Consider the following 24,205-nt stretch of genomic DNA (forward strand, 5'->3'; position numbering starts at 1 on the left):
ACACTTTTAACATTGTCAGTTGTCACTCCACTAGATCCAGTTACAGAAAGATGGAAAATGACATTTGGGGGGGTGGGGGGGGTGTTAACTGGATAAGGAGTATGTGTAGACAGTATGTACGTAGACAGATTCTGCTGTGGTGAGCTGGATATCTTTTTGCCAGAAATTAACCTGTTTACTTGATGAAAACATGAACCTTTGTGTTGCTAGCAACCCCCACCAGCTGTTCTTTGTATTATGTTGGGATTGTGGATTATCATGGAAAAGGATTCTGCTGTGCAAGCAACAGGAAGGTGCAAAATCACCACAAAGCGTACTGATGTTTAATATGCTGATTCAGAGCATGCTGCTGGGAACAGGACTCTCGTGCTTGGAAGCCAGATGCCTGTCCACCTGTCTGGATACAGTTTATGCTGTGACTCACAAGCCCTTTGAATTAATTTCTTTGCCAAACTCAAACTAAGGGACATGTGAATGTTTCTGTGGGTAGACTGGCACCAAAGAGGGACTCAGTCCATGGTCTGGGAAGCCCTGTGTATGGGTGCCATGAGCTATAAACCTGTCTGCTTGAGGATTTCGCATACATCCATGTAGATAGCCTGACTGAGCATGGTTCTTCTTGTAAAACAAGGAGGGAGTGTGGGGGAACCTGGAGTCCATTGTACCAAAGGCATGCTCTGTAAGGGCTCACACAGAAAAAAACTGGGGACCCTTGTTCTGACAGGTCACCTGAGACATTTGGAAGTGTACTGTCAAACCTTAGACAGTTTAATAAATGCATCTCCAAATTGACAAGGGACAAGATGTTTCTGGCAGTGACTGAATGGCCTAGTGTCTGCTGAAAATGTTGCTTCTGATGAGGCTTTGCTTGTGAATACAGACCTTTCAGGGATCTGAGCTCTTAAAGGACTGTAACAGTGCTGACCATAGTCAGTTTGGACTACAGTGCCTCAATAGTCTATTAGCATAACTTGGAAGATAGTATCCACAGCAACCATTTTTCTCTAATTACAGTAATTCCTTGTCTGTATTCCACCCTCAAGCTTGATAAGAATCCCTGGACTGCATATGTTTATTTTTAATACACCATACTGACAGTAGGTAAAGGTTGTAGGAGGAGAGTTAATTACTGCTCTTAATTACTTGCTAGGTCAATTCCCAGTTTTGTTTTGGTTTTGCCTTTAGACTGACAGTTCATTTTCACATTTTTCACACTGTGAGATGGGTTTTTCTTCCAATCAATAATATGTAGCAGATCATCCTAGGTGCAATCACATGGAACCTATAGGATGGACAAGGGATCAGACCCAGCTAGCACAGGTTTAGGAGGGGCAGGTTCTGTCTGACCAACCTGATCTCCTTTTATGATCAGCTGACCCACCTGGTGGATGAGGGGAAGGCTGTGGATGTGTCTCTCTGGACTTCAGCAAAGCCTTTGACACTGTCTCCCATAATATACTCCTGGAAAAGCTGCAGCCCAGGGCTTGGACAGGGGCACTCTGTGCTGGGCTAGGAACTGGCTGGAGGGCCGGGCCCAGAGAGTGCTGGTGAACGGGGCTGCATCCAGCTGGCGGCCGGTCACCAGTGGAGTCCCCCAGGGATCAGTGCTGGGCCCAGTCCTGTTAAACATCTTTACTGATGATTTAGATGAGGGGATTGAGTCCTCCATCAGTAAATTTGCAGATGACACCAAGTTAGGGGAGAATGTCGACCTGCTGGAAGGCAGGAGGGCTCTGCAGAGGGACCTGGATAGGCTGGAGAGTTGGGCTGATTCCAACAGGATGAGGTTCCACAAGGTCAAGTGTTGGTACCTTCACTTAGATCACAACAACCCCCTGCAGTGCTACAGGCTGGGGACAGCGTGACTGGAGAGCAGCCAGGCAGAAAGGGACCTTGGAGTTTGGACTGACAGGAGGCTGAACATGAGCCAGCAGTGTGCCCAGGTGGCCAAGAAGGCCAATGGCATCCTGGCCTGGATCAGGAACAGTGTGGCCAGCAGGAGCAGGGCAGTGATTCTTCCCCTGTACTCAGCACTGGTAAGGCCACCCCTGGAGTGCTGTGTCCAGTTCTGGGCCCCTCAGTTCAGGAAGGATATTGAGGTGCTGGAGCAGGTCCAGAGAAGAGCAACGAGGCTGGTGAAGGGACTTGAGCACAAGTCCTATGAGGAGAGGCTGAGGGAGCTGGGGTTGTTTAGTCTGGAGAAGAGAAGGCTCAGGGGAGACCTCATCAGTCTCTACAACTCCCTGAAAGGAGGTTGTAGCCAGGTGGGGGTTTGGTCTCTTTTCCCAGGCAGCTATCAGTAAGACAAGAGGGCATTGTCTCAAATTGTGCCAGGGGAGGTTTAGGTTAGATATTAGGAAGACATTCTTTACAGAGAGGGTAATCAGGCATTGGAATGGGCTGCCCAGGGAGGTGGTGGATTCTGCATTCCTGAAGGTGTTTAAGAAGAGACTGGATGTGGCACTTAGTGCCATAGTGTAGTAACTGTGGTGGTAGAGGATCAAGGGTTGGACTTGATGATCTCAGAGGTCCTTTCCAACCCATCTGATTCTATGATTCTATGTAAGCCCACATTTGAACAACATCCCTGGCCACCAGTGGGGAGAACTATTCAGTAATGTCCTTCCACATCCCCCCTCCTAGAGCTATCCCTGCCCATCAGTGCAGGGCAGGAGGGGCAGTTTGCCACAGTATCTGCTGTCAGCCCTTATGGCAGTACTTCCTACTGCCCTGTTCAGAAGCTGCACCATGGCCTTTGGTGAAATGTCAGTGGCTCCAATTTCATCTGGTGCCATCCAAGTGACTAACATTTCATGTCTGTTAGAAAAGGTGTCACCTTTAAGACACATGACTGGACTATACACAAGTGGAAGTGTGAATTATCCCCAAGAGCTCTTGTGTAATATTTATATTAGAGGGTAAATCTCCCATTTGTCAAATGGATTGTCAAATTGAGGTTTTAATTTTTTAAACCTTTCTATGCTGTTCCAATCCATTTCACTGAGGGGTTCTCAGACTTAGAGGGACTCATCACACATTTTTGAAACCATGTGATTTCTTCCGCCTCCCCAAAATGGTAATTATTTTTATTTAATCATTAAATATAGTCATTCAGGTTTTTATTATCCAGTGGGATCACAGTATTTATCGAAACACGCCAAAGTTTTCATGCAATCCAATAATGTGCTTTTTTATTCCATGTTTTATTCTTTTATTTATCTTTGCTACACTGTTGACTGCAATGTTTGAAGAAAGCTTGGTTATAGAATCTGTGTCCTTTACATACTAGCATAAGTTAGTTAATTTCTTATTGAAGGAGTGTTACTTGAGAGCAGCTCAAAGCATTGTGCTTTATACATACTAAAAAAATCCAGTGCCTGTAAAAAATATCTGAAGAATTTTCAGTTAAAGAAAAAAAAAAAAAGCAAACAGTAGACTGACTAGCTCTGAAAAAAACACCCTTTGAACCACTAACTCTAAAACAAACCTTCTCTTAGAAGATGATCTGAACTTTGTCTTTTTGACCAATGTAAAACATCACTTGTAATCAGCAGAAGATCTGCATGTGGTGTTTTGATAAATGTTACAAGCCATAGGCCAACTCTCCCCTCCCCCTCATTTCTTATTTACTAATTTGTTTTGGTATGCTTATGATATTCTAGCTACACAGAAGAGAGATTATACATTAAAAACATTTTAGTACTGGTTAGGAGTACTGGTCAGGCTGACAGTCTAACTTCACCTCAGCTTTGTGCGCTCCAAGTACATTGCTTGTGAGGAGTTACTGGCAGCATAACTGCAAATTTGGACTTACCTGTATTTACATGGTGCACTATAATATGAAAGCCGACATAAAACTTTATTTTGTGAGTTATGACACTGACATGTTTTTATCAAAGAAACCTAATTTGTAAATTATTGATGACATAATTACTTTGTAACTAGTCTAGGTGAAGAAGCAGGGATTATAGGAAGGGAGCTTCACTGCCTTCATTTCTGGTGCCTTGTAAATTGTGCACTTTGCCTTGGTTATGTTGAGCCCATTGCTAAACAGCATCTACAGGAAAGTCATTTCCAGCTAAGCAGCCTACCAGAGTTTTGCATTATAACCAGTCTAACATACAGTGAGAATATGTAACTGGATCTGTACATAGCTAATTTCGGTGTGTGGGGATACCATCCAAGCAGTGGCTGCTCAGCTGTAGTCCAGCCTCAGGCTCCTTTCCTACATCCCAGTGGAGCCATGGGGCCAGCCTGGGGTGCTACTATTCTGAGCACTCAATCACATGGTCTCAGAAACATCTTAATAAATTCTGACCAGCAGCGCAGCCAAAAGCTTTGCCTCAAAATAAAACAGCTCTCCAGGATCTCAACACAGCAAGAGAGCATCTTGTCTGGCTGAGCAGATAAGAACCCTGCTACCTGGTAAAAATGACGGACAAAACCCCCTTCGAAACAGACATGCTGACTCTCACGCGATTTGTTATGGAAAAGGGACGCCGTGTAAAAGGAGCAACAGGAGAGCTGACACAACTGCTCAACTCCATGCTGACTGCCATAAAGGCCATTTCCTCTGCTGTCAGAAAGGCAGGCCTTGCCCACATGTGAGTCCTACCTTGTGATACAGGGAGGAAGAGGAGGTAGAGAGACAGCTACTTGCACAAGGCTGGGGAGTGGGCAGCAATTCATAAATACTTTGGAAGTGTCTTTTTTAAGCTAATTGAGGTCAGAGCCTGGATTATCAAGAGAGGGAAGCAAGAGATCTCTCTGGAGCTTTTTAATATTGGGCACAAGATAGACGTTTAAACTGACTACTGTTCTGTAATATTTTATTCTAAAAATGGAACTCAGAACTTCAATGCACTGCTCACCTTGTTATCTCTTTTACTTGTTCATATTGAACTGTTTTTAAATCTACTGGGAATTTGCTGAAAATCACACTGTGATATTTTTCATGTAGAATATTTCACTGTAATATTTTCTGCTAGCATCCAAGTCCTCTGCTGAACTGCACAAATCAGAGCTTTGCTTAGCTCAGGAAGGTGATTTTCTGCCTATCTGCCATACAAGTAATGGTCTAAAGCAAGAGCCCTGTGAAAAATGCCATGTGCTGCCATGTATTTTTCCTTCCTTCCTCAAGCAGTAGCCCTCAATCAGGATTAAGGGCAGGGAGTCTTAATGAGCCCTATATGAAAAACAAATGTAATCACTTGTCATCTAGGATAGGAAATGAAATAAAGAATTGCCTTAGCAAAGGCTGGAATGTTCTGAGCTGTTCCTCACAGCCAGGTGAATTAAATGTCAGCTTGAGTCTTTCAATATTGATCTATCTGAAGCTGTTCAGAGGAATGGACTGTGCTGATAAAGTTATGCATTTAAAACATAAAGGTTTTGGTATGTATTGAACTGTATGATTCTTGATATGCTTCAGTATGTATATATATGCATGCATGAAAGAAACAAGGAATACATTTGTGAAAGAAAGTCAACACATGTAATTTGTTCTGGGTTGTTGTTTTGTTTTTTTTTTTTCCTTCCCATGGAAACACCAAAGTGCCTGACAGTCTGGATTTTTTCCTTTTTTGTCCTCAATGCTGTTTGCAAATCATGAATTCAGTGTCTCAGCAGTATCACCCTTGCTTTACAGGTATAGACCATAATATGTAGAGAGGACATGAGACATATTCAGAGTTAACAGCAGCATTAGGCTCCTATACCCTTACTGTTATACTATGCTTTGCCCTTGCTAGGTGAAACTGTTTTTCCTCCCTGTCTTAGAATAACAGTTGCTTTTATGTAATTTTTATCTTTTGGTAGGCAATGTCTGAAGTATTTAGTACGTACAGAGAAACTATTTGGTAGATTAGGGATAGAATAGTCACATACCCTTCTTCCCTTCAGAAAAACCCCCATCCATTATGTTGAAGAGCAAATGTTTCTTTCTATAAACAAAAGCTTCAGATTTTGAATCAGAAATATCTAAAGTATCCAAACCACAAATAAGCAACTTGCATTGTTTAAATTACTGAAACTAACTACAAAATTTCAGAAATTCCCTTGGCAAACTTTCAACATAGGTAACTGGTTTGCATCCATCTGCATTTGTGCAGTAAACAGACCTTTAGGGTTTTTTAGCCCTTTTATCCCTCCTGTGATGTGTGTTCTTGAATGTTAAAGAGTTCAACATGAATTTTAACAAATTTTCAATTCAAAACTGAAGGAGGACTTTTTCTAAGTCATAGATCTGAGCTGGAATTGTGCCTGAAAACACACTGACTGGAGAATAGGTACTTAGCACTCCCTGGCAATCACGGTCCTTTCTAGTACCCTAAACTTGGCAATCAAAAATAGAATGTAGAGAAGTATTCAAAACATAGAATACCTCCAAAAAGCTCAGGTAGTTTTGAGTAAGACAAAACACCTAGCCTGCTCCCAGCTAAGACCTGCCACTCACCAGCATCATCCTAGGGACTAATCACTTGCCCCTTTCTCCTACGCGTTTTTTCCCCCTCTCCCAATGAATAAAAAAGTTCTTTCTATTCCCTGTATGGTTTTTATATTTCTAAGATGCCCAGATGATGCACATTAGGTTTAAGCAGTGCTTCGTCAACTGGAAATCTCAGAAACATATACTCTGTTTTCTGTGTCATTAGCATAGTGCTAAAATATGCTGAGGATCACCAAATATAAAAGACCTTGATTCTGAGATACAGTTCGGTATGGCAAACTACCTAGGGATGTCTCTAAACTTTCTGATTTGGGGCTAGCTGGGGACTGAGTGAATGTGGGTTAAGGATCACCACAGAGCTCTGACCAGCAGCAGAAAATAATGCAGAAGCAAACAACCCCTTCTACTTCCCCAAAGCTGCTGTTGAGTGCTTTGTGGGGCTGCTGGGGAAGCCTGGCCCCTACTTGTTGGGCTCTATGCTCTGTTTCTAGCTTGGAGAGCATCCAAGCAGAAGAAAAAGGACCTGGGTAAAGCCTTAAAATGATACCATTTCACTTTTTCATGCATGCTTTTATTTTCTAGCAGCAGCAACAGTCTTAAAATGCACCTTAGTAGTTTAATCCAGGGGTTAGATAAAGGGGTGGGAAGATGAGAAGAAGGAGCCACTCTGACTTGTTTTGGTTTTTTTTCCTGAAAACCTGTGACATTGGCCTCCCTCAGGTTTTCTGACATTTTTACTATTCTGTAGGTTTGGTATAGCTGGCACTGTGAACGTGACCGGTGATGAGGTGAAGAAGCTGGATGTATTATCCAATTCCCTGGTGATTAATATGCTCCAGTCCTCCTACAGTACCTGCGTCCTCGTCACAGAGGAAAACAAGGATGCCATCATCACTCCGAAAGACAAGCAGGTCTGTGCAATCTGACATTCAGGGGGATTATGGGCTCAGGCAGCAGCAGGTGGCACTCTTGCTTCAAGTATGAAACCTGGGCCTGGCCCCAAAATCAATGCTTCCCAGGGGAATTCAGAAAATTTGCATAATTTCTGTGTTATTTTGATTAATAACGGTGGTGGATGGTATGGTTTCAACAACTAAGAGACATGTGGAGGATAAAATTATTATTAAAGTTTTGCAAAGTGGGGAGAATAATTATTTTTTTTTAGTTTGTTAACATATCCCAGATTCCAGGTGTAAGTGTACTATTACAATGCCTGACCTGGTTTTGGATTACATTAGTACTTAGCCAGGATAAAATGAGATCAGAGGCTGGCAGAACTGGGTTTTATGTTACATGTCCAAAGGAAACACCTGACTAGTTCATCAGGCTTTCCCCAGGAGGGGATCCTATTGCAGAGGGATAGTGCTCATGCTGATGTAACCTACCCTTTCCCTAAGATCTTTTCTTTCTGCCTTCTTACCCTCAAACTTCACAACACAGGGAAATCCTTTTATTTGGAACTAAAAGTAAAAAAACAAAGCATATTTACTCAAGGAAGATACATACTTCCAGAATGAGTTCATCCTTTTGCTTTCTAACAGTTTCTTGCACTGCTTGGCAGCAGAGGATTGCTCCTTTCTATCATCTGATTTTGTGCTGCCTGAGCAGAAAAGTGTCTTCTCCTATTTCTCTGGCAGGCCCTCAGGGAGTCAGTACTGTGCTGCAGGGCCAGCTGTGTCAGCAGTGCAGAGTTCTCTGATGAGCTGTATCAGGACTAAATGAAGTCATAAAGACATGGGATTTGTCAAGTAAAAGGAAACAATAATGCAAAACAATATGTCATCTAATGCTTTCCTTGCCACTTCTGTTTTAGGGCAAATATGTGGTTTGCTTTGACCCCCTTGATGGTTCATCCAATATAGACTGCTTGGCACCAATAGGAACTATATTTGCTATCTACAAAAAGGTAAGAGGATGGATGAAGCACACATGGCACAATTGACTCAGTGAAAGCAAAATGTCTTGGTTTTATCATCTTGCCTAGTTTCTTTCCTAGGTCCTTTATATGTGTCTGGGAAAAAGGGAGCCTTAGAAACAGTGGAAGAGGTAACACTTGAGATTTGTGAGTGATAAAATGCTGCCTGAATTCCCATGAAGGGGACACCCAACTCCACAAAATTATTAGACGGCAACACTTCCCTCTTCCAGATGCACAGGCACTTAAATAAAACCGTCTCTCCTCCAGGACAACTGGTTAGCTTCAGTGATGCTTGGCTCGCTGTTATGGTGCTAATGAATCACAGTGTTTGTGCTCCTGGACACTGACTGGGGAGGGCTGGCAGATCTGGACCATCTTATGGTTAGCAGTGTGGTGACCTCCCAGCACGAGGGCTAGGCCTGTTACGGACGGGAGTTTATAAGCATGGTAGAGATGGAGGCTGAAGGAAGCAAACGCCTGCATTCATCGGGGCCCAGCCAGCACGTCTGCTCCCATGGGGCTGCACAGAACAGCAGCTGTGCAGCCAGCTACAAATGCTAATAGTTACAGTCATGCCAGGTCTTATGATTTGTTTGCTAATCTCCCAGCAGTTGGTGTTTTTCCCAAAGCCTGAGGTCATAGTCATATGACTGTGGGAGACCCTCAGGCATTACTATTGTGAAATAACATTTTACAATACTTGTGACTTCAAAGAAGTCTTTGCAGACTTAGATGCTACACTTCAAACAAAGGAAGATACGTTTTTAAAGTCTGTGTCATCTTTTAACTTATAATTTGCAACTAGCCATTCCTTGGGTTTTATATTTCTTGTAGGCAATACACTAGTCATTACTGCTGAGAATATGCATCTACCAGGGAATCAAACAGGAACAATCTCAAGAGGGTAGTGGCACAAGCCAAGTCCTGGTATATGGCAGGCTCTGTCATATGGCTTTCCACACTGTTAATGGTTAGTGCAAACCCACACCACTGATGCAGGACAGGCCAGACAGCACTAAGAGGATGTCTGGGTGTAGTTTGTGGAAAAAGGAGCCCACGAATTACCTGCAGTACCATCCAGTATCTTATTTTTTGCAAGGAAGAAAGCTTATCTGTGTGCATGCAATCCATGAAATATGCTCTTTTGATAAGCGAAGGAGCCCCCACCCTTTTCATTTGTGTCTCAAAAGATAACCTAAATGACAACAGCATTTACAGTAGGCAATAGCTGCATTGTCCACTATTCTTAAGGGTGGTAAGAACCTTCTTACGAATACTAAATACTATTTGTCTCTCTAGAAATGTTGTGTTAACTTGCGCTATGTAACTGTAATCACTCCAGTGATTCATACAGCTAAGATGGCTTAAACACAGATTAGATTTCTCTCCCATCTTGAACTCACCTGTAATATGTGTAAAGACTATGGAGTGCCCAGTTTTCCCTAAGATTCTGCTTCAAAATAGGAGCATTTGCCAAATTTCCAAATTCTTAACATTTCAAATAATTTTCTGATCCTTTCACAGTTGTTGTATTATATATTAACATACTTCTTGTAAATACTGTTCCTAAGTTACTGATCTCCATGTGGGTGGATACTTTTCAGTGCTTCCTAAGAAGGAAATTACATTGCTTTGTACGAATAGTTCATATCCCAATGAAAATGCTGCTGTTAGGATGAAGCAGTGTTTGTCAATTACAAGAACAACTCTACAAGAAAATTTTCAGTTTTCCCTGGAAAGTTAAAAATAATGTTGGTTTTTCATGGTTTTTACTTGCATAGCACTTTCCATTAGAATGCTAATTACAAAGTACATCTTAATTAATGTGCCTTCATGTCAGGCAACACAATATCATAGCAACACTATTACCTTTAAACACTAGTAAATTCAAAACCTTTGAAACTGCTGAATAATAATAAGTGCTTTAGTGATTGTTACTAAAGGTTAGTGTGAAAAATCTAATAGTGATATATTTGTCCTGGTGGATAAGTATCACTCAAGATAGAAGTCATAATCTCAGGACATTTAAGGTTCATGAACAACATTTTGGAAAAGCTGGAACAATTGTAATTCGAACGGATGAACCTTAGCACCTATCCGATATTTGGCACCTGCCAATTCTCAGATGAGTGCGTGACTGATTTTCTACCATGTCTTGTCTTACCTGCATTTCCAAAGGCACACCCTTCGAAACTGAAACATTTGGCTCATTTCAGGAAAAAAAAAAGAAAAAGATAAAAAAAGAGGTGTAATAAGCATTTTTATATAAAAGACAGACTTGGCCAATATATTTAAAGGTGAAACCAGTTCTCTGGCTGCTCCCAATCCAGAACATCCACCATGGTGTAAGGTACCATTCCCTCCTGTCAGAAAAGCACTGCATCAGTTTCTTAGAGAAAGCCACCAGGAAATACACGTCATCTCAGGTTTATTTAATTTTCCACCTGACTTTTGCTTTCTGAAACATGGGTGGTGGTGTTAAAAAGATCAGAAAGATCAAAAAGTGGGGCTGAGGGAGAAGCCTTGTTGAATCAGCAAGGGGTAAGTCCTTGGCAGTTGCTGCCACTGAGGGACTCTCAGTTGCTGGAGTATCAGGGTGTGGCAATCATAAATGTTTTTTTCTTCAATTCTTCTCAGCTTTTCAGGCCACTGAGCTGAATCTACAACTCTCAATTCACGCTGTACAAATATGCTGTGAAATTCTGGTGCTTTATTTCACCCTGGTTTCAATTTGTAACTTTGCCCAGTGCCTCTGATGTATTTTATTTGCTACCTTTCATTGTCATCAGGAAAATGTCCTCTCCTTCGTGTGGTCCCTCACAGATAAGGTGTAAGAATTCAGTCTAAAAGCAAAGGATACTCATAAAACTCATGATACAAATGGACACCTGGCAACCAAGTCCTTCTAGAGGTGCTCCCAGTGCTGATGAGAACTCCATGTGATGTCGGGCAAATCATACATGCAAAAATTTCAAGCTCAGATATCACCCGAGGGTACTCCCTGTCTGCAGACCTTCTTTCATCTGCTTCACACCAATAATGAGCGAAAGCGACTGTGTCAAGGCTTGGCAGAGCTTTTCTGCAGTCCATCTGCCTATTTCAGTCTTTTACTTAAAGACCTTCAAAGATATTTCACTACCTGCATCATAGTCAAAATATAGTAGAAAGGAAATCCGTCTGTGCACCAGAAAGAAGTGAAAATACTCCGCAGCACTCAGAGTGGACTGGCCAGTTAATCCTCTGGTTTGTTTCACAGTACTTGGTAGGACAAAACTCCTACAGTCCTAACAATGAAATATCAGCTGATCTGTAGTTCTTTCATATTAACAAGCTTTGCAAAATCTTTGTTTCAGATTGAAATTTCGTCCTTCTTTTTGGAAGCTAACTCTTGGAAACACAGTTGTGAATAAAGGCAGAATAACAATTGAATTCTGCCCAACTGCCTATCACTTGAGGGAGGAATCCTCTGTTTTTTTCAGGATAGCCAACAAATAAATATTTTTTCAGCCATATAAACATAGAAATTGCATTCAAGAAATAGGACTGAAAAGCTCATCTCAGAAAAAAAAACCATTTAAAATCAATATCATATATAAAAAAGCTACATATATTGTATACATTCCATGCTCTAGAAAACAAACCTCTTTGCTGCATTTATATAGAATTATTTTTTATTTAATGAGAAAAGCATACAGAAAGCTATGATAATCATATTATGTTTGCAGTTAGTTGTGTTTAATTCTGCATTTAATGGTGCAAATAATTTGTCTACCATACAAGCATTGTTTTTGATGCTGAGTTGTAAATACCATGGGGATATATTTTTTAAAGAGATGTAGGGCATAATAGTTGGTTCTGTAAAGATTGTTTAGTAAAGTATTAGCCACTATCAGTCAATATTAAAAGCTCTGAAATATACAAATAAAGTTTTAACTAGTTTTCCTTCATTATGTGCATTAGAACCTCTCTGAATAAGCATCTTGACATAATTTCAAGTGACTGTTTTTATACGAGCTGTATTTCAGCTCTCATGAAGGGCTGGTTGGCAACTGGATTTTTTTTTTTCCCACAGAAGAACTTGCAAAAGAATAGCAAAAAAAAAAAAAAGATTTTAGCAAAATACAGCTAAAAATTGTAAGTGAAGTAACAAAAGTAGCAAAATCTTTCAGCTGAAAACAAAACCATTTTGATGTGAAATTACTGTCTTCATGTGCCAGGAAAGATGTAGTTTCAGTGTCCCATACTTCAGTTTTCCTGTAGATGTTGGCATATAACAATGAATGGTATCACCTTGCCCTGACAGGCACCCTGATAGCTCCTTGCTGTGAGGCAGACCAGAGAATTTCTCTGTAGAAGGAGAGGGGTTTTATTTTGAAAAATATCTAAGGAAGGCATTCTTGATTTTTTAAAGAATTTACTCAATATTCATCAAATACTTTATTTTCTACACAAAGCAGTCTTCAATGATTTTTATTTTTTTAATCAGATATTCTGGGCTAGGCCTACCATTTCTACTGAGCTGCTACTCAATCTAATTAAGCCCATGCAATCACTGAGAAACTATCTGAGTTTGGAATAATAAAATACTAAACCAGGGCCTGAAGAAAGAGGAGGATTCATTTTAATTCCTCATGGACCACTGTCAAAACACCCACACGAGACCCACCACAACTGGCAAACTTTTAAGTAAATATTAATATGAGGCATACCCATTTGGTAGTTGCAGTAGGGAAAGGCTGGAACCAGCCTTCCCAGGTACTCTTGGCTATTCTCCTTACCCTGCCAGACAAACTCTTTCAAGCTGTGGCTGAGGCACAGCCCTAGAACTAGTTGGAAATACTTGCACTAGGTTTTCTTGGGCTAGGGGTGTTCAGTCATAACCAAAGAACCAAATCCAAATGTGAATGTCAGAAATTGAATAAAAGTGTGGAGTAAAATGCCATGTATGTGTTACATAGAGTTATATATGCTTATCTCCACACATGCACACTTCACATCATCAAATACATTTGCTATTTTATATACAATATGAACATTTATGTCCCTTCAGTTACCTATCTCTTCACTAGCAGAGACCAGTACACAAACTTTGTTCCATCATTTTGCATCTACCTCTTTATTCTGTATTTCTTTAAGCATTTTGTCTGTAATGTTAATTGCAACTTTTCTCTGTCAGTTATTCCCTCTGAGGCGTGTCAGTATGATAGCTTATGTTATATTTACAGAAAATTAGTACCTCTGTTCAGTCTCAGATTTCTGATGATCTGGAGTTATTAGTCTGGGCTGTAACACTAAGGTGTCAGTTTTGTTGCAGGTGTCATATTGATTGTGTGACATGTATAAAATAACAAACTCTAAGCGCCCTGTAACAGCATGCACATGTACTTGTACCGAACTTGCTCTGAACTAGCGGGAACAATCTCTGTTTTGTTGTTTCAAAGGCCTGCATAGACATAAAAATGATAACTGTCATATTATTATTGAAGTATTGTTTCCAGTGTCCATCATCAGAATTTAACCTTCAGTCCAATGGTAATTTTTCCTCAGGAAAGAGATGGTGAGCCCTCTGAAAAAGATGCTTTACAGCCCGGACGTAATATTGTTGCTGCAGGCTATGCCTTGTATGGTAGTGCTACGCTGGTTGCCCTCTCCACAGGGCAAGGAGTTGACTGCTTCATGCTCGATCCGGTACAGTAGTGCTGTTAATCACATTGCCACTACCTTTTAGAGTTTTCTGTGCTTGGCTTTACTTATTTTTGTTAGTCCTAGTCTCTGTAATCTACCCACTCTGTACAATTCTTTTTTCATGCCCTGGAGCATCCCATTTCCTGTTTACAAGTATTTTTTTAATAATACATGAATGACCATGTTGGTTGCAATACCTATTTGTTTTTTTTTCTATTCGATAGAAGAGAAATTAAGTTGAAGTCTTAGTTAAGCATTTAAGACCCTGTTCATTCAAAACAACACTTAAAAAAATTCAATCTGAAAAGTGCCTTTGCCTCCACTTTAAGTACTCCACTTTTATCTTTTTCTTGATTTTTCTGTCTGATGAAAAACATCAGCATGCTTGCTGTTTAGCCTGAGGCAAAGTCCATTTTTTTTGATACAGTTCATGCACGGTGATGTTTGATTTCCTGAATGCTGTTCAGTGTCATGGCTGCCACCTACACTTCATACCCCAAAATTTGCACAACCACAGCCATGCCTATACAATTGGACATGTGCCACTCCTTGGTGCCCAGCCCAGGAACCAAATGAGTATTACAGTGGGAATGCAGGAAGGCCATTCATTTGTAAAACCAGCATTAGATGTGGGCACTAACATAGGAGGGTTGGGATTTGGGGTTTTTTTTATGTAAAAGGATGCATTATTATCAAAACTTCTTTTAACCTTTATAAATAGTCTCATTCCAAGTAGAAAGAACTGGGAGATGAACTGTTCTGGTAAGAGGCAGGGCAAGAGAACATGGACGTTGAACTCAAACTGCAGACAGCGACACCTGGAGGTAGCTGGCCACATTCACTTTAAGATATTTAGACAAGACAGGCAAGAAGAGTTAAAAAATCAGAAGACAGTGTAATTTCTTAATTTGCAGCCTTATGAATTGTAGACAGAGATTCACGATCCATCCACTTTCAGAGCTGACTGCTGTTTCTTTGATATGCTAACTATTACAGTCAGTTTGCTTTTTGCTTATAGTACCAAAGTGAGAAGTTTTCATTAACTTAAGGCAGATCTTTTGGTTTCTACTCTTTTTGAAATACTGTGAGGTTATACACCAGACTGGTGCTGCAGGACCAAGCTGTTCTAACATTTTTGTCTTGTCCAGTGTGACAACTGTTACAGAAAGTCAATAAAATTTTCTGCTACTTGCTAAAACCTCATCTATCCTATCCTGCAGGGTCTTGGTGAATTTATTTTGGTGGACAGAGATGTTAAAATCAAGCCGAAGGGGAAGGTATACAGTCTCAATGAAGGTTATGCAAAATATTTTGATCCTGCAATGACAGAATATTTACAAAAGAAGAAATTCCCTGAGGTAAGACAATATTAGCACTGTACTCCATGTACTGGCAACCACTGCATTCCACAGAGTCCTGACAGATGGGAAAGGATTTGAAGGCCTCCCTAAATTCAGACCCATTTATCCCTTTCATGTCATCAAATCCATTGTGGGTATATGTCTAATTATTTTGTGTGTGTCCTGACATCTTTTATGACTTAGATTTCAATAAATAAAATCATAGCTTGTTCATCATGAGTGAACAAAAACGTGCTGAAGAACCAGCTTTTTCAACAAAACTCTGCAAATGTACTAGCCAAATTAATTCACACTTAAATTGTATAAATAATCTGCACTTGAATAGGAAATCCAGTATATTCCGAATATGTCTGATGATTTGTATGCAGGTGGAGCAGCTGTGCAGCTCATGCTCAGTAAATTTTATACCTGTGGGTTGCAGACTCCTTATCTGATAATGTCATAGAAGCAACCCTTAATAATCTCTTTCAGGGGCTGCTTATTTTTGATATGTTATGACTTTCCTAATGTTAAACAAACTTTTCTTAACACTTGGTTATTACCTGTTAAAACTATAAAAGAGAGTTCTTCCTTTGATAGTGTTTTTAAAGGTATTTTGAGACTGTAATCACATCTCTCCCAGACTTTAATAGCAAACCTGCTTAGGTCTCCCTCTTACATCTTGTAAGGTGTTGTTTTTTTCTGATGTCGAATTTTTACAATTGTAAAGTCACAAGTGCAAACAGTGTGATGGGGAAGCTATCATCTAATGTTTAAATATGCAATTACTTGAGTGTAAGCTGTGAAAAACTAGGGAGCAAACACTTAAAAATATTGTTCATTTGTGCCTTGAAGTAATAGGACAAGGTTTAAACAAAACTGAATATAAAAGCTCCAGGCTGTGTCTTATCCGTCATGTTTTCCACAGTTTGTATTGTTTTCCTCTGAATTTTTTATACTTCTCTTTATGTTCTCCTATGTTATTCATAGGTCTCTCTTCCAATTTTTCTATCAGCTATATGAAATATCTGAGTTGTATAGTTAAGCATCTTAGAACTCAACTTCCTAGTGTTCTGTTGCATTATAATGTGTGATTTCATGAGAATCTCTTTCCATTTTAAAAGAGAATAATTTTCAAAACTTCACAGTTGCATAGAACAATTTGGAAAACTGATTTTAAAACAGAACAATGTTTTTTTTCTATTTGTGTGTTTTCCTCCAAGGTGTTTTTTCTCCCAGCTAACCTTATGATTTTTTGGAAAATGTAAATAACTTACGATATGTGAAGGTGTTGGAGTTGGCATTGCTGAACAAGTTCCCTATGTACTTCTTTGGACCCAGTATCAGCACAGGCCGAACTTTGTAGAAAGATCTTTGTAGATCTTTCATTAGAAAACTGATTGAGACAAAAAAAAAACATGCAGAGGTGTATTCAACATTCATTTGGTCTACTGTATGTGCTTCTATTTGTTCAAGACAGCTTGTTTGTCTTCTACATTTCCTGCCTTATCATTCTTATGACCAGCAAACCTGAGACTGACTTGAATACTTCCCTGATAGCTCTTACTAGAATGACCTGTCCTTCAACAATATCAATTTCTAAGCTGAGAGCAAGGAAAACTACATTCTTGAATAAGTTGCTATCTGCCAAAGTAAGCTGCAGAATGAATGTTATGAGCAATTTCACCATTAGCAAACAAGCTAGAAGATAAAAGCTGGAGTTCTCTGGGAACCATCTGGACATGTAGTAAAAAGTGGCATCCCACTTCATGTTCTGGCTTAGGAACCAGTGAAGAATCAAAAATCAAATGTGTACCTTGTGCTGCTAGTGTGAAGAAGTTTTCACTTCCTTGTTTTTTCACAGGCTGGGGTTGATTCTAAATTGTGCACTCAAATCACAGGCACCCCAGTTTACACACTGTTAATGCAGCTCTTCAAAACATTTATTTGAGAACCCTGCAGATGATCACTATGTCTTACAAAAAGCTACACTTCAGGTTGGTTTTTGTATTTACAGTATCCATAAGCAGCCCTTGATTTAAGCAGTTTTGATTCTTGTTCCATAAAAAAAAAAAAAATAAAATTGCCATGCTACTAGCTGTCTAGCCTGGTAAATATAATGTTTTACTGTATGTTTTTCAGGATGGCAGTTCCCCATATGGTGCCAGATATGTGGGCTCCATGGTAGCTGATGTTCACCGTACATTGATGTATGGTGGGATCTTCATGTATCCTGCTAATAAGAAGAGTCCTAAAGGAAAGGTATATAATTATACTTCCTTTCTACCAACCTAATACCTCTGGTATTACCAGAGATGTTAAAGAATAGTTTAGTTAAGTTAATGGATAATAATTTTCCATCCCTGAAAAAAATTATCAATGGATATAGTGTCAGCAATCCAATCTAGGGAAGAAACATAGGCAATTGCCAATTTAGGCCGTAAATCTTCCTGTGTGCTTTTGTTTTACAAACTACTCAAATGTTTTTCACTGCAACCAATCCCCTCATCAATTTTTCTAAAGATAAACATCTGAGTACAATAGAAACCCACTGGCATACCTGTGCATAACTGGTGGATACAACACACACCTAAGGAAGACCTCTACACTTTAAATTGGCAACTGAAGTTATCCCACCAACAGATGGGTTATGCTGAACTCCAGAGAGGGTTTTGTCCTGGCAAAATTGTTTTAAATATTTGAATCATCATCCTGGGGAAAAAAATAAAACACAAAAAAAAGGGCCTTCATTAAACTGTGTTTGTGCATCAGAGCAAGAGACAGAAAAGGAATCTGCTGTGTGTGAGAAAAGTGGATTTACTGACTGGCCTCTTCAAATTAAACTTTTGGTTTTGAAATCTGCATTAAACCACTGCTGAAGAGAAAAAAATGAGAAACTGAACAAAAGAGCAGATTAACAAAGTACCTATATAATTTTATAGAAATTATTATTTCCACATGAGTAAGCTTATATTCACTCTTGAATTGCTCTAGCTTGCACTGCCATCATAGAGAGAGTAATGAGAGAAGCAAAACTGTGCTATCATTACAAAAAAAAATTTTTTTCTTTGCTTCTCAGAGTGTAGATCTATATAGTTCTTGTCACAAAGGTATTTTCTCATTGTTTGAATAAATAATGCCTTTGTGGCAGGTGCCCTGATCATCATTCCTCTGAAAGACATTCTATGCACTTGGTTAGAGAGCTGAAAGAAATCAAATGTCTCTGGAATTGATTGATGAAAAGTCTTTAGTAAGTATGTAAATGACATTCATGTAGGAACTGACATATACATCTCCTGCTCTAAGTTAAAGGAAGAGAACAAAATGCTCAATAAATAGTACAGAAATGGCCAACAAATAGATCCTCTTTTCAAATCAGGTATGCTGCATAATATTTTTTTATGAATTGAAGGCTTATAGTCCTCTATTAGGTGAAAAATTGTTAAACTTGTCTGAAGACAGGGCCCACCTGAAGATCCCTAAGTGCAATTGCACTGCTACCTGAAGAAAAACTGCTTTCTTTAAATTGCATAATCACAGTTAAGAAACATGTGGTTCCATGGTGATACCACTTTTGTTTTCTGATAATGATCTCCCAAAAGTGGGCCAAGCAATAAGAAGAACAGCAAAGGTTATTGGTCTTATGTTGCCAGTCAGATGGAGTCCTTGTACCAGAAGTAGCACTTTAGTGGGATTTAAAGATAAGAATGACAGTAATATGGCATTATTAAAGTTTGTGGTATATTATGGTTTTATTACAGTGTGTTAAAGGCACGATGGGTACTGAAGTCCTGTGCTCAACTCATTTCTTTTGATAGAGTTGCATTCTGTCACACTTTCTTTTCCTCAGAAAACATTCTCTCTTTTGCACATATGAAGAGTCCTTTAAACAAAATATGTACTAATATTGTTGTACATGAACACTTCACAAATAAACCTACAGAAATAATGGTTCTTAAAAAATAACCAGCTATCATCTATGCCCATTTAAAATCAGAAACTTTTGGCATATGTCCTGAATTAGTTCTCATTCCACCAGAGCGCAGTCACCTCAAGAGGCAATATTTTAAAAAATGTGAACAGATATCAAGGTCCAAACTAAAAGGGGAAATCTGCTTTTAATAGTAAATACATTTACTTCTGAAAACACAGCCACCATCTGTGTGAGTTCAGGCTACTAATATCTATGCATATTTCTGAAGAGAAGCACTCAAAACCTGAAATTTGAAGCTGGGAGCATCAAATGTCAAACTCTAAAATATCCTGACCAAACATAACTCGATTGTCCCAAGCACTGAGGTAGTACATAAAGGAAGAGATTTTGGCATTTTTTTCCCAGCTGGCTTAACTGTTTTGTTGGTGTCTGTGGGCCAGACATTTTTGACATTTTGACATTTTTTACAAAATAAAGCTTTCACTGGTGCTGTGCATCAGTATGCCAGCTTGGAAACAAGAGTGGTGATGCTTGGATGCAGGGTTGGTACATAGTGAGAAGAGGCAAGAAGGAGGGCCTGACTGAGAGGCACTGCTACGTAGATCAACTGAAGCTGGGTACAAAATTTTCCAAAATCACAAAAGGAAGACCAGGTTTTGATAAGTATTTTTGTATATTTTGGTATCATTTCCCCCACAGGTAATCATGTGTTTCCTCTTTCTTTCTAGCTCCGACTCCTCTATGAATGCAACCCTATGGCTTTCATCATTGAGCAAGCGGGTGGGATGGCAACTACAGGCACAGAACCAGTGTTGGATGTGAAACCTGAGAATATTCATCAGAGAGTTCCTCTTATACTTGGCTCTCCAGATGATGTGCAAGAATACCTTGCTTGTGTTCAGAAACACAAGAAAAGCAGCTAAAGGCTTTTCCACATCAGACCTTGATCATCCCTTTTTTCAGTCTATAAGAAAAGCCATACATTTCAAGATGGTGGATTCTAGCAATTAACACAGTGAAAGTTCTGCTTCATGAGAACAAGAAAAAAAAAATTGTTGATGGGAAAAAAAGCAAAAATTTAATTTCTCCTTGCAGGCAAAGGTAAAAATCCTTTTACTCTGATTTATGCAGTGCAAATATAGAGATGGAGTCCTGATTTCCAAACAGAAACTAATTTATATAATAGTAACAAAGGGAAGTGAATTGTGTCGGTATCCCTATTTGATCTGAAGCTTTACATCTGACATTACATGGATGATGTTATTTGAAACAGGATTTCCTCATCAATATTTGCAATGTTGTTATTTGGATTTTCTCCCAGAGGTTTTCTTGCCGATTCTTTTTATTTTGACAGCCCTAAGAAGGACAAAAGTCTCATGCTGTCTGAAACAGAGACATTTTAAGCTCTAAATTATATGTGTCTTGAGTAATGAATAGAGATGAAAAGGCTGCAATGTTGCCAGGGTATTTAATTTATCGTAAGCACTGGAAATATCTTGTGTTATTTACAGACAGGCAGCTTTCAATGGCACAAATCACAATAAACCATTGTTGTCCATGTGACACTCAAATCATGCCTATTCCCTGTTAATCCAGTGTTCTCTGCAACTGAAGAGGATACAAAGCCACTGTTACACATCCGTTTCCTTTTACTTTGAAAGGTTCCTGTTTTCAGATTGAAGCTTGCCCTTTACACATGTTATATTGCTGTGATGTCCCACCCTTACAGGGAAGGAAACACCCAAGATTCATAGATTGCTCGTGGTCAAAAGAGAAATCAAAAGTCAAATGGTTCATAAAAATTTATGAAGTTTTATTAGAAAACTACACACTTGGCGTGGAAATTTTTAGGAGTTAGTCTGTGATCACCCAATATAAACACACAGGTAAAGGGGTAGGGTGAAAGGCAAGAAAGAGAGAGAGAGGTAAATTAAAGAGGAGGTGGAAGGAGAGAGAGAGAGAGTCCTGGCTCCAGTATTGATCCAGCTGAGGGGGTGTCCAGTGTCCTGAGGGCACACATGTGCCTGGGTTTTGTGGGGATATCTTTTCATGGAAAGGTTTTCCTTGCCTTGGAGATAAGTTTCTTGCTTTCTATGCAAATTTGTTGTCATGTACAGTCCTTTCTTCTAGACCTTTCTGGAAATGGGTCGTAGGGCCTTGTGTGTCTTTACTGGTCTTGGTTCACCCTATAGTCCATGGCCACTTCTCAGCCTCATTCCTGCATTTGCATTGTATTGTGTTGTGCCTATCTCCAGGAGCTACAACAAAGATGTTTGCCCTGGAAAAGTGCCCCTCTACCTCTATATGGCACTTTTTTCCAGCTCAGCTACATCTTGCTCTTTCTCACAGTGTGTTACTACCAGCAATCCTTGGTTGTTACCAACAATCCTTGGTTGTTATTACCGACAATCCTTGGTTGTCTCCACAGCCATCAGGTTATCAGAGTTTGAGTCATGCATACTTACAACTCAGGATTCTGCATGGAGAAAACAAAGCGGTAATCAGGACCAGAACCCTGAACTTTCTGACAATTAACTTTGACCTCTTCGAAGAGCTGCTTAGAGAAAATCCATGGCTTAGAGCTCTAGAAAAACTGTCTCCAAGAGAGTTGGTCAGTATTCAAGCATCACTTCCTCCAAACTGAAGGCCAGTGTATACCCATACGCAAGAAAGCAAGCAAAGGGGGAAGGAGACCTGCATGGATGAACAAGGAGCTTCTAAAAAGAAATTTATGGGATGTGAAAAAAGGCACAGGTCACATGGGGTGACTATAGGAACCTTGTCAGAGTATGCAAGGATGTGACAAGGAAGATCAAGACCCACTTGGAATTGAATCTGGTAAGGGATATCAAGGACAACAAGAAGGACGTCAGTAAGTACATCAGTGGCAAAAGAAAAATTAGGGAAAATGCAAGGCTGCTGCTGAATCAGAGGGGTGTCCTGGTGGTGGAAGACACAGAACATGGAATTACTGAATGCCTAATTTGCCACAGTCTTTATTTCTGAGGCTGGAGAAAGGAAGACTTCCCCTTGGTCATAATGGCTTGGGCTGGAGACCATCTAGGCAGACTTAACACCCATAAATCCATGGGCCCTGATGGGATGCACCCACAGGTGCTGATGGACAGGTGCTGACAGATGTTGATGCTAAGCCAATCTCCATCATCTTTGAAAAATCATGGAGAACAGGAGAGGTGCCCAATGACTGGAGGGAAGCCAGTGCTATTCCCATCTCAAAAAAGGGCAAGAAGGAGGCCCTGGGAAGTTACTGGCCAGTCAGTCTCACCTCCATCCCTGGAAAGATGATTGAACAGATCATTCTGGAGGTCATCACCAACCATGTAAAAGAAAATGTCATTGGAAGTAGTCAGCATGGACTCACCAAGGGGAAATCCTGCTTGACCAATCTGACAGACTTCTATGGTGGCATGGCAGGACAGGTCAGCAAGGGTAGAGCAGTGGGTGCTGTCTGCCTTGACTTCAACAAGGCTTTTGACACTGTCTCCTACAACATCCTTGTAGGTAAGCTCAGTATATGGGTTAGATGAATGGACAGTGAGGTGGATCAAGAACTGCCTGAATGGCAGAGCTCAAAGGAGTAAAATCCAGTCAGAGGCCTGCAGTCAGTGGCATTCCCCAGGGATCAGTACTGGGTCCAGCCTTATTCAGCTTGCTTATCAATGACATGGATGAAGGGATGGAATGTAACCTAAGCAAGTTTATTGAGGACACCAAACTGGGGGGCAGTGGCTGATACACCTGAAGGCTGTGCTGCCATTCAGTGGGACCTTGATAGGCTGGAGAGTTGAGCAGAGAGAAACCTAATGAGGTTTAACAAGGGCAAGTGTAGGGCCCTGCACCTGGAGAGGAGTAACCCCAAGTACTGATACAGGCTGGAGGCTGAGCTTCTAAAGAGCATCTCTGCTGAGAACAACACAGAAGTCTTGGTGGATGGCAAGTTGTTCGTGAGCCAGGAGTGTCCTCGAGGCCAGCAGGGCCAATAGCCACATCTGGTATATTGTGTCCAGTTCTTGGCTCCTCAGTACAGAAAAGACAAGGAGCTACTGGAGAGGGTCCAGTAGAAGGCTGTGAAGATGGTTTGGGATCTGGAGCATCTCTCTTGTGAGGAGAGACTGTGGGAGCTGGGCCTGTTTAGTCTGGAGAAAAGAAGATAGAGGGGATCTCATTATTGCATACAAATATCTTGAAGGTGGGTGCCAAGAGGATGGTGCCAGACTCTTTTCAGTAGTGCACACTGACAAGAGCAATGGCCATAAACCAAAACAAGTTCCACCTTGAGGAAGAACATGAGGAAGAACATCTTTACATTGAGAGTGGTAGAGCTCTGGAGCAGGCTGCCCTGGGAAGTCATGCATTCTCCCCCGTGGGAGACATTCAAAACCCATCTGGACCTGTTCCTGTGTATCTTGCTCTAGGTGATCTTGCTTTAGCAGAGGAGTTGGACTAGATGATCTCCAGAGGTCCTTTCCAACCCTAATGATTCTGTGATTCTGACATCCTGCACAGGCACCCATCCTGTTGGTGCTCTCGTGCTATGTCTCAGACTTGACACTGTCTGAGAAGATCAGAAATCACCTCTGAAAACTAGCAGGCATTTACTGACCAATGAGAGAAAAAATTAGCAATTAAAAAGAATGTGTGATTACATTAAGTGATAAGGATGTGAAAATTGGGCTTTAGGTCACTTTAAATATTAGACACCTTTATAACCCTCCTGTTATATGAACTTTCTTAGGCAACCTCCTTAATGGCAGCAACTCTTGTGCCCCCTGCTCATTTTCACACCTGCTCCACACTCTCAGCTGTGCTAGTAGAAGACTTTATTAAGAACACTCCATGAATTACATTGGGACATAGAG

General features: G+C 40.3%; 1 protein-coding gene across 1 annotated transcript; it reads left to right on the forward strand.

The window, feature by feature from the left end:
- The first annotated feature begins 4,431 nt into the window (after positions 1-4,431).
- Positions 4,432-20,810, forward strand: LOC126647482 (fructose-1,6-bisphosphatase isozyme 2). The gene is made up of 7 exons (XM_050329781.1): positions 4,432-4,604; positions 7,197-7,359; positions 8,262-8,354; positions 13,914-14,054; positions 15,272-15,409; positions 17,534-17,653; positions 20,054-20,810. The coding sequence occupies exons 1-7, from the start codon at positions 4,432-4,434 to the stop codon at positions 20,246-20,248; spliced, it is 1,023 nt and encodes a 340-aa protein (XP_050185738.1). The 3' UTR covers positions 20,249-20,810.
- The last annotated feature ends 3,395 nt before the right edge of the window (positions 20,811-24,205 follow it).

This window comes from Myiozetetes cayanensis, unplaced genomic scaffold (genome assembly GCF_022539395.1).
Source record: "Myiozetetes cayanensis isolate MyiCay16 unplaced genomic scaffold, myiCay2020 scf4, whole genome shotgun sequence".
Taxonomy (NCBI): domain Eukaryota; kingdom Metazoa; phylum Chordata; class Aves; order Passeriformes; family Tyrannidae; genus Myiozetetes; species Myiozetetes cayanensis.